Raw genomic sequence first — 12,140 nt, 5'->3', positions numbered from 1 at the left:
AATACATATCATATATGTGATATCTTATTTAATAATTAGCATCAAACAATATTAAGAATAAAAAATGATTGCATAACCACCCAACAGGTGGTGATGTGCACCAAGTAGGTTATGTAAATCGCCATTAAACAAAAGAAGAAGAATGAAGTAGAATGGCGTGCTTTTTCTTAGCATCTGTTTCCATGGTGAATCATCAATTCGTCGCTCTGTTGAGAATGTCTTGTGTGTTAACCGGGAACATACTCTGGGTTGGCTGAATTTACTCCCGGATGCATTTTTGGAACCAGCATACCACGAGTAAGCAAGGTTTGGGTTAATCAACCGAGAGTTCAGGGTATATGTGACAGTAAGTTAACCCTGCTTTCTGGAATACAGCCCAGGTGCACACGCTTCAGAGTTAATCACAAACTCTGGATTAAACCTGAGTTGACAGAGAAAGTGCAACAGCTGATCCTGATCCAAACCAGGTTGGATTTATCTGGATTTGTCAACTCTAAACCTACTCTAAAACTCAGAATTTGTTCAACTAGCTTCATGCAACAGGCCACAGAGAATACAAGGGCTGTTTATACAGAGGGGTTAATGAGCTAAACAAGGGAAACTGACATCTAGAGCAGACTAATGAAACTGGAAAAAAAATTACAAAACTATAACCTGGCAACAAGACACAGGACAGGAAAGAACACAAATTAGGCACAGAGAAACTTCAACATAAAAGTCCCAAAGAGCACAAGACAGAAGCAGATCTGACATGTTTGAGCTGTTTAAACTGAAAGCAACTTGTACTGACATACTTTAAAATACGTCAGTGCCACTGTTTTGTCTCAAGATGCACACCAGTAATGTTTTTTTTTTTCTCTTTTTTCTAGGGTATGTTTATATAAGATACTATAAGGGTTAGTTCACCCAAAAATGTGGGACGACATGACGGTGAGTACTTAATGACAGAAGTGTCATTTTTGGGTGAACTAACACTTTAAATGCCCTAATTGAACTAACGCTTAATCCAGGCTTAGTCTAAGCCCTGTCTGTGAAACTGGGCAGTAGAGGAATAAACACCTCTGAGCTATGGCCATTACTAGAAACTATATCTTAGTTAATTTTTCATTAAACTATTTACTGTAGCATTCAACTAACATGTTTATCTTGAAGAATTTCAATGAAAACTTGTTGTTTTGTTTTTTGTGTGCGTGTTTTTTGTGACTGGGTTTCAGTGAAAACAGGCTAAACTGAATGGAAACCAGTTACATTCCTCAAATTTAATAGTAATTCAGCAATATGAATGATTACCTGATTAAGCAGTAGTCAGGGAGCAGGAGTTAAGGAGTTACAGGATAGCATCAAGTTCCAGGTCAGGTGATTATGCCATCGACTGCAACTCAATAGGCTTGTTTCAAATGCAGTGGAGAGAATATGACTCGTATGCTTCTGAATCGCTCTCGTGGTACTTTGATGCCATACACCAATCGTCTGTCCAGTGCCAATGCATCTCAAACAAGCCTAATGTATGATCAATGCCAGCATTATCAGGAGGGTGCTTCTTTCTTTTTTTAATTGTCCATCTACTAAAGGAGCAATGTGCTCTGCAAGCACTGATGGATGCTCTGCGTGAAGTATGATATTTTTGCTCATGTTCATGTCTCTTGCACTTCAAGAAATCTTGTCAAATGATTTTAGAACATTATTCAGGAAATTCCTAAGAAACATTACTAAAGCAAGATGCATTTTTAAGAATGTAGAAAAATAAATGCTTTATTCAAAAACTTTAATAAGTTTTTAATGTATCTAATTACAGTCAGAAACAATATAAATCAAACACAAATAAGCATGCAAACAAAGCAAAGGAAAAATTATATGATAGATGCACCACTGTTTGAAACTGTGCTAGAGAAGTCATGTATGTCAGGTGCTTCAACAAACAAGACATATGTATAGGATGCACCTGTGTTTTCTCTCTAATGCCGAGTTCAGACTGCATGATTTTCAAAGTAGTCGGGTCACTCTTCTTTTCACACTGCATGACTATCTTGGCCAGCATTCAGTCGCTGCAGTGTTCATACTGCACGATGGATCGGCGACAGAAGGTTTCACACTGCATGACTTTACAATAGAATCGCCGACAACTCTATCTGGCACACAAATTCTGTTTCACAACCAAACACACGCGAGATGTGACAAGGAAACAACGCGATATCACGCATTCAAGACCGGAGTTCTCACGTGAGACTGGGTCTGCGTCTCAATCAGCTCCCTAGCTCCCTAGGTCGTGAATCAGTATATAATAAAAGTGAATGTGGCTGATACCCTGATCAGTGCCCTGACTACTGAACTAGGGAGCTGATTGAGACAACAACAAAAAAATAGTAATGCAAATAGTAAATAGTAGCCCGCAAGAAGCTTGAAATACGAATTGTCTGTGCGCTGATTTGCAGTGAAAACAACAAAAATAAAAGAAGAATAAGGAGAAGGAAATGTTTTGGGAGATGCGAGGAACAAGGATTGTGTGTCCTGCAACGACAGTTGTAGCAAAATACATAACTTTTCAATGTGCTGCTGTTGCATATGGTCAAGCAAATGTTTGTGCTATGGTTCTGTTTGATAGAATTGTAATGTTTATGTGAATGAAGCCATGCTGGCTGATGTTGTGGTCTATAACTCCTCCCCGAACTCCCCGCTACTCTGTATCTTGCTCTCTCATTGGCTGTCAGTCATCGCCGATGCAGTTTTCAGTCAGAACACTTTTCACACAGCAGGATTTTGAATCGCCGACAGGTCCAGATATTTAGCATGCCAAATATCTCACGGGCGTCGGCGACTCGTCTGCGATTCTCTCAGATCACGTCTTTGCTCATTCACACTGTGTGATTGTCACTCGCGTGAACGAGCACCGATTTGCCTGTGATTTCGGCATTTGTCGGCGATTTCTCAAAACCTGTCGGCGAGCCAAAATCGGGGCTAAAATCTTGCAGTCTGAACTCGGCTTAATGAGGAAGCATCAATTAGACTCCCGAGAAGTGCACATGCAAAACCAAAACCAAAATGGGCATTTACCAATCAGTGGCCAATTTCAAACTATAATTTTTCAACAGAATTGCTAAAATCATGAGGGTGAATTACACTTTAAACACTGAAATGTCAATCTCAACCAAAATCATGGTTTGGATCAAAACTCAACATTGTATCAATGTCACCATGCTATCTGGGATATTACTATAAACCAGTGATGGACATTTTTAAGTACTAAAGTACATTTTTCAAGTATCTGTACTTTACTTGAGTATTTTTATTTTGAGCAACTTTTACTTCACTACATTCCAAAGCATAAGATCGTACTTTTTACTCTACTACATTTATTAAAACATATATACTTACTCCTTATTTCAAAATGAAGAAATCGTCACATGCTCAGGGATGCAAAATCGGTGTCTGATTCGTGCACGAGCTGATTCTTTTCAATCATCCTGTTAAATCGTTTCACAAATCACATCAACAATTCATTTGTGAATTGGACTGATCGTATTGCAGCTGTTCTCGAGTCAACAACTGATTCAATAATCCGTTCAGACTTCAGAGTGACTCTTCAGTGAATGAATTTACAAGCCAAGAACTGGGTGATCCTCTGAGAGCGCGCACGACTGATGGCGGAAAGCAAGTCGGCCTACTAATGTTGAATTTTAGGATTAATTATTGTAACTGAAAATCATATTTAGATTAGTTGTTTTTGAACTAAATCTGCTGTAAAGGGCGATCTGTTTAAGCCCACTAAAATGCTTTAATGCAACACGTCCACATCAGTAAGTCTACAGATCTTGATTCAAACAGATCAAATAACATTTTAAAACTAACTTGCCGCTTCAAATGACGATTGTATCCATTACATCGTTATGCCACAAGGAGGCGACAAGTTATTGTTAAATGTATTTGACATTGAATGATTCATTCAAAAGATTAGTTCAAAAACATTGATTCATCCAGTAATGAAACAAGTGAAATAGTTATGAGTGAGTCATTAAATCATTCATTCAAACCCATTTTTTATAATTAATTAATTAATTAAATATTTTTAAATAGACTGCAGCAATTAATATTTTGTCCTCTGGTAAATAATAATACGTTATTTTGTTTAGTTGTCTATTCAGAATCATCGGATAATCATGATTTCTATTTGAAAGAAACAAAAATCTTGATTCTCATTTTATCCAGAATCGTGCAACTCTAACACCAATTAAAATAACACATGCACTTTCATCTTCCCTGCTGCTGCAGCAATTTTTTTTTAATGTTATGTATTTAGTCTGTTTTTACATAGTATGGATGGAAGATTATTAGTGGATGCAGATACATAATGTTTTGTGTGTTGACAAACAGACTAGTGCTGGCTATTTGACAATTCATAATCATTCATAATTATTTTGAGCAATAGGATTATATAAAATATCTCATATAAAATTAAATTATGTGGCCTCTATATAATTACAAAATAAACATTCATCAATCAGTACTTTTTTTACTCAAGTACATTAAAAATCAAGTACTTTTGTACTTTCACTCAAGTAAAATTGAAAAGGAGCACTAAATACTTTCACCTGAGTAATATTTTATGATACGTATCTGTACCTTTACTCAAGTTCTTGATTTGTGTACTTCGTCCACCACTGCTATAAACACATTCATCAAATTTTATTAACTTTTTATTTAATATTTCATGTTGATAAAGGGACAGTATGCAAGTTTCACCGCTAGAGTTCACTTATTTAAAATAATAACAAAAGGCATAGCTTGATGATGCTGTGAATGAGCGTGGAATCAGGGAAGTTGTGGTCTTCACCTCCACAGCCAATGGAAAGCAATCTGATGGATCTCAGAAATCATGTTCATGGATGTATTAAAAATGTATGTTTATAAATGTTACTGTGGTATGGGACATTTTACTCTGTTGTTTTTATTATGCCTTTATGCTGCAGTCGGCCACTGCCACTCCTTTCATTTTGTTGATTATGTTTATTTTAAGATTATAGTAATGTATGATGTCCACCTCCTGCTTCCCTAAACTTGAACATTTGTTACAGTTAGGTTTGATCAATTAAATTCACATTATTTGATTTCATTTTAATGAAACCGTGCACATGCTCATACTGTTTTTACGAAAGTAAAACCATAAATCGAGGGTAACACGGATATGATGTCATTGACAGGCGACACAATAACACAGGACATTACACTGGTTAAAATAGATGATTTCTCTGGATCCCTTTCAAGGGAACTCGGGCTGTGACGAGAATGATGCTGTGGGAATGCCTTTGTGTGATGGCATCTTGAAGCATGTGTGATATCAGACCAATGGAACATCATAGGCGGGTGACATCATGACCAGAAAGCTATAAAGTGCCCTCAAACCAAATGTTTGTTTGTCAAACAGCACTGTCCCTCTATGCCCTCACTACATTATAGGGCTGGACGATTAATCGAAAAGTAATCGAAACCGAAATTCAGAACCTCTAACCAATGTAATTTTCCCATGTCGGTTATTTCGGTTTTTTAATCCTGTTAATACTTCCCCCTTAAAAACATACTACCGCGTGTGTAGTCATGTGACTCGGTGAGCGGTAAGCCTTTGCGTCTTCACTAAAATTTGTCAGTTGTACAACTTTATTTGTTTTAAGGTTTGTCAGTTTGGACATTCAAGTGATTTTAGACGACCAGATGTGTATTATTATATCATTATATTATATATAAGGAACTATTTACAACCCACAGCTTCACAATTAATAGAGAGACGGTATGACTAATTCACACACGCAATCACTCGTACTGGTACTGTACTAATTTATCTTTATCTGATTTACAACGAGCAGAAATTGGTAAGAAATGTTATGAACCATAGATAAAATAACTGCTGAAAGTGAGCTGTTATATCACTCTTTCAATAGGAAAAAATATCCCACCTTTAATAGTCAATCATATTTACAATACAAACCTTGTCAGTGAAATATGAGGGCAAAAAAAAAAATCGTCCATTAATCGTAATCAAGGTAAAATGTTCAATTAATCAAGGTTGTGATTTTAGGCCATAATCGTCCAGCCCTTGTGTCTTTAAAACAAAACAAAACAAAACAGAAAAAAAAGCAGACTTTTTTTGTAAACTGCTTTTGTGATCAGTAGGAGGGAAAAAAAACTGTGATCTTTTCTGTGATGTAATACAATATTTGTTGAAAGTACCTGCATCCTGGAGAAAAATCTCCATCTCTGGATCCTTGTGAATCAGCCATGATGAAGCTGCAGGTGAATCCGATGAGTTCTATCTCCTCCACTGACTCTGCATGAAAAAACATTTAGACACAAAATTAAATGATTAAATGAAACAACCTTCAACTTAAAATGTCCTCCAGAGGTTCACATTAATATGAGGAAGCCACCACACCTGAACAAACTATTACAAGATACAGCTTCTCAAATCCTCATGTCTCAGAACAAGCTTACGAATAGGCAATATACACAACAAGCTTACGTTATAAATATTGACGTTTTCCTTTAGCAGAAAACAAACAATATGTGTAAACAAAAATATAAAAAAAGCATTTAAGCTCAAGCAGAGCGAACAGGGAAAAAAAGCAATAATAAAGCAGACTGTGCCAATTATTGTACAGAACGTACATATCATATGGTTATCGTGTTTATATTGCTTCACATGTTCATGTTGAGAAAAACAATAACATCCACATCCTCAGGTGAAAGTTGGCTGAAAACAACATAAGGCCGGCTGCAGAGAAAACATGCCACTCACTGCTCTTGACTGAATAACGTGTAGCTTTAATAAAAATTAATGTAGATATTAATGCAGTTAGAACTGTGAAGTGTTTGATAACTGCTTTGACTCTGGATATTTCATGCACGTTAGATCAAATATATACTATTTTTATGTTGTTTCTACAATTGGAGATTAAATATTACAATATAAAAATATATAAAAATTTGATGTTAGGTGCATTTAATCGGGATTAATTACAGAAAAATGTGTGATTAATTAGTTATTTTTTTAATCAATTGACAGCAGCAATATTTTAATGATTCAATATCTGCACCCCATTCCACTACTGCGAGGCACTTCATAATGTTTAACACTTTTTTACATTTATCCTCCATATTACTTATCGGTATAATTATCACTTCCTTCCTTGTCCCATAATAATGTTCATTCTCATAATTTTCCTTTCCTCTTAGAGTCTCCATATTTTTTTATTTGATGTTCTCTCTGCCTTTTCTTCCGTACTCTGACAAATAATATATTATAAATCACTATTTCTGCAACCTACAGTTTTTTTGTTATGTTTGATGTAATATGAGCTATTTTTGCATGGATTTAGTAGGATTACATGTACAATATTTAATAACAACACATTAATTATTAAAAATACATGATCTGGTTATTTATTGATATTCACTTTGATCAATTAACTAAAGTATTTTCCATTTGACTGCAGGCCATTTTGAGATAATATTGAGTTCATGTTCATTTTGTAACAAATACTAAAAGACAAAGTGTATGGATATATGCAAATATACTTTTTATTAAAAAAAAAATTCAAAATAAACATGTGCAACATACTTCATGTAAAAAGACAATGGTAACACTTTACAATAAGGTTTCATTTGTTACATTAGTTAACTACATTACTTAAAGAGATAGTTTACCCAAAAATAAAATCATTTACTCACCCTCAAGTTATTCTAAACCTATATGAGTTTCTTTGTTCTGCTAAACACAATAGAAGATATTTTGAAGAATGTTTGTAACCAAACCGTTTATGGTCCCCATTGACTTCCATAGTATTTTTTTTTTTTCATAAGTCATTGTAGAATGCTTATGCACGTTGTTTGTATGTGTTGTTCTTGTATCATCAAAACTGAAAATTAATTATTTGTTCTGTCCAAATTGATATGTAAAAGAATAGTACTTTAATTTATAATTTATCAGAGGAGGAAAGAAAAGGCAAAGAGAATGCCAACTCATTAATATAATACTCAACCAATGTGTTGTACATTTCCCATATGATCCCCATCTAGCACATCTTCTGTTTCAAATTCTTGCAGTTATATCATCTTACAGGCTTAGTAATGTACTCCCTTATTTTATGATTAATGAACCCAAAGTATAACTCCTTAGGTGGATAATTTGAGTCAAATTCAATCAAAATGGACTCCCTCTTCCTTTTCTCAATTCCCCTTGTCATTCTTTTGGCATTTTTTTTAACCAATTTATTTCGCACCCTCAAATTCTCTACTGTTTCTTTCATATTGATTGTAAGAGAAACTCCAGATAAACTCCCTTCCACTTGTACCACTTTTGCTACTTTTTTGCTACCTAGAGTATCTGTATCATTTTTCTATCTCTTACATCTAGCTGCCTTCTTAATTGTATTTCCTTCATCACATCCTCCCATTCTCTTTCCTTTCCTCCCATTCAGTTTCCCTTCTCTCGCCGCTGTTTTCACCCTCTTGATCCCTAGATTCCATGCAGTTATTATCATCTCCTGACTAACTTGTCATCATGTCATGTGAGGTTGATGTAGGGGAGAAGTATCACTACCAGACCTATACAGGGTGTTTAAAATTTCTGCTCCTATTTTAACTTTAATAGATCTTCCTTTTAGAAAGTCCATGAAAAAACTTTCCCTCCTATTCCCGTCTTGTGAAGTTTAATCATTAGCCCATCTCTCCATAACATATCATATGCCTTTTCCACATCAAAAAATACTGACACCACAGACTTTTTATGTACTTGGGCTTTCCTTCCTTCATCCTCTGAACACAACACTGCATCCATTGTGTCCCTTCCTCTCCTAAATCCAGATTCCGTTATCATGCCTCTTTTCTCCAAGAAATACATTAACTCTTATAAATAAATAATACTGACCATTCTTTCCTTCAGTTTACATATGCGAAGTCAACACTATAGGCCTGTAGTTTGATGGCTTACCAGCATCCTGTACTGGTTTACTTATCAGAATAATTATCACTTCCTCCCAGCCATAAGCGTAGAATATGTGGGGGATGCGGGGAATGGGGGGTGGGGGGAGTTCAGCCCTAGTTTGTACATAAACCAATCATGAAATTTTCATAAATTTGTGGTTATTGTTCAGCAGTGTATTGGATTTCTCAGCAAATTAATAGCAAGAGATAAGAAAAAAAAGATCATAAAAACTAGTATAACACTGACATTTCTGTCCCCCTCACTTCTGAAATGATGACTAAGCCCCTGCTTCCAGCTCTCAGGGAGTTTCCCTTCTTCCCATACTTTATTAAGCAACTTCTTTTTAACCTCTCTATATTTAAATTTTTCCGCATAAAAAGGTTGTTTTCCTACTTTTAGCTAATGCTCTTTTAAATTCTCCCATATTAAAAGGGACATTTTGTTGTTCATCCTCTCCTCCGTATTTTTTGATTTGATGTTCTCTCTAACTTTTCTTCCCTCCTCTGACAAATTATAAATCACTACTCATTTACATATGAATTTCTACATTATAGCATTCCACAATGACGTTTTGCTCACTTGTTAATGACAAAGGAGTCTGCGTGACTCATAATTTCTCTCGGGTGGATTTCTTACTAAAATACTCGATTATTTCTAGATATGCAGATATCTAATCAATCTTAAACAATAAAGGAATAATATTTAACTCACCTTTCTCGAATGGACGCACACAGACTTTGATAAACACCTCAAACACTGCAGCACGACTTCTCGAACAATTCTGCAGTGCAGAGCTCAAGTTGTGCAGCTGTTTGATAAAATGAGCCACAAGTTTTTCAGCCCACAGCTGCACACGTCGCAGACCGGAAGTGAAAGCGAACCATATATGGTCATTTGGAGCAGAAGTCACAGTTACATCACTTACAGCTGCGCGCATGATGGTTGCAGAAAAATCGCCGTAACAAGAGGGGGGGAAATGGGCAAAATCCATAGAATAAGAGAAAAATGTTTTGTTGTGCCTTTGGATGTCAGAATCAGAATGCAAATTATATAGCCTTAATTTTTATAGAATACTGTCGTTGAAGAAGCGCTTTGAAAGGTGATGTTTATATTGCAAATCATTTGCCCAAAGTGCTTTACAATCACAAACTACATCAATACATAAAAATACATTAAAAAAATAAAATAAATAAAAACACAAACATAAAACAGATACCAGAGATTCACACAGAGCGTTTGATTTTAACCTAAATTTAAAAGCAGTTTATTTAAAAAAACAATTTTAAAACATGGTTAAAATAGTCAACGTTACTACAGCAGTTCAACCGCTTGTGCCTACCTGTCCAAAAGAAATACTGCAACCGTGGCATCACCTTTCAGACTCTTTGACTCCCACAGTTTCATCAGTCTCCAGCATGAAAAAGCAAGGCCGATATTAATTCGTTTTAGCTCTCTAATGATCCAGCGTTTTTTTTTTTTTTTTTCGTTATAGCCCTTTCTTTTGGTCGATACTTTTCCTGTGGCACTTGTCGGTTAGGTGCTGTTCGCCTGTCATTCTCGCGCTGACACTGACACTTTCTCTGAAATTTCTATTAATCAAAAAATCCAGAAAAAAAATACAACTTTAAGAAACTGGTAATAAACTGAAATGTTTCTTGAGCAGCAAATCATCATATTAGAATGATTTCTTAAGGATCGTGTGACGCTGAAGACTGGACTAATGATGCTGAAAATCAGCTTTGTTCATTGGAATAAATTACATTTTAACATATATTCACACAGAAAACAGATATTTTAATTTGTAATAATATTTAGCAATATTACCTGCGGTGAGTCCGACATAATGAATCCATTAAAGGTCCCGTTCTTCGTGATCCCATGTTTCAAACTTTAGTTAGTGTGTAATGTTGTTGTTAGAGTATAAATAAAATCTGTAAAATTTTAAAGCTCAAAGTTCAATGCCAAGCGAGATATTTTATTTAACAGAAGTCGCCTACATCGAACGACCAGTTTGGACTACATCCCTCTACTTCCTTCTTTAATGACGTCACTAAAACAGTTTTTTGACTAACCTCCGCCCACAAGAGTTGGGTTTGTAGAGTGTGTTTGTCGCCATGTCGTCGAAACGCTGTTATTTTCATCCCGCAGTCCAATCACCGGGTCTGATTCCGGCTCAAATTGATAGGGTAAAATTAAAGACATGTTTACAATAACACTGAGCGCGTGCATCTCCACGTTATGGTAAGAGGCGTGACCTTTCCGGGCACGGTGCGCTCAGAGCTGTCGAATCACAACACAGGAACCGCTGGCACAATCAGAACTCGTTACGTATTTCTGAAGGAGGGACTTCATAGAACAAGGAAGTCATCAGCCCGTTTTTATGACAGTGGAAACAGCGGTATACAGATAAGTAAATTATGTGAAAAATACTGGGGTTTTTTTACACGCGAAACATGAACACATGTTATATTGCACACTAAACACAATCAAAGCTTCAAAAAACCACGAAAAACGGGACCTTTAACACGACACAGCGAATGCCGGTGGTAAACAAACACTCGTGTTCCAATACTCGTGCACGAGTTTTGGGAGGCGTTCCCTCTAAATGAGCTGTGAAGGAGGGGGGCTGTTCTTACGCATTCGCTCATTTCAAAAACTCACTAACAGTCTCAGTTTCTCAGTCGACGAAAAGATCCTCTGTAGCACCTTTAATACTGATTCTTGCTTGCCTTTTGTTTTGTTTTTGCCATTAAGTGGAACGTTCACATTTTTAATGGTATCATTTGCAGGGAATAGAAGCTATTTTATCGCATCACATGATAATTTTATTTTTTTCACTTAAATTTTGTAGAATTTTGTTTACAATGTTGATCTGTTTATCGTGTCGCAGCCATCATATGAATATCCAAATAAATCGATGTGTTCAACACGCTGAGAGAAGTCGATTCAATTATTTGTTGTAAACGTTTAAATGACGCCTAAACAAGCATATTGAGTAGGCCTACAACTGTTGTAATTGTAAATATTGCCCTTTTCCATGATCACAGAGGAGGAGAATCGGAGATTATGGTTCACATTCAGCAAACAGACACGAACACACTGTATTTTTATATTGATTTCAACAAAATAACAACCAAAATCAAAACCCTAGGAGCTTGTGAACAGTTTA

The 12,140-nt window shown here is 35.8% G+C and overlaps 1 protein-coding gene across 1 annotated transcript in view; it reads right to left on the bottom strand.

Annotated features, from left to right (window-relative positions):
• LOC125249757 (NACHT, LRR and PYD domains-containing protein 3-like) overlaps positions 1 to 9,923 on the bottom strand; it is a 31,933-nt gene extending 22,010 nt beyond the window's left edge. The window contains exons 1-2 of the mRNA XM_048162137.1: positions 9,683 to 9,923; positions 6,220 to 6,316 (exon numbers count right to left, since the gene is read on the bottom strand). Coding sequence (XP_048018094.1) covers positions 6,220 to 6,316; positions 9,683 to 9,908 — 323 coding nt within the window. The 5' untranslated portion in view covers positions 9,909 to 9,923. The remainder of the gene's footprint in view (positions 1 to 6,219; positions 6,317 to 9,682) is intronic.
• Between the last annotated feature and the right edge of the window lie 2,217 nt (positions 9,924 to 12,140).

Source organism: Megalobrama amblycephala, linkage group LG16 (assembly GCF_018812025.1).
Source record: "Megalobrama amblycephala isolate DHTTF-2021 linkage group LG16, ASM1881202v1, whole genome shotgun sequence".
Lineage (NCBI taxonomy): Eukaryota > Metazoa > Chordata > Actinopteri > Cypriniformes > Xenocyprididae > Megalobrama > Megalobrama amblycephala.
This window is presented reverse-complemented; position numbering and strand designations above follow the sequence as displayed.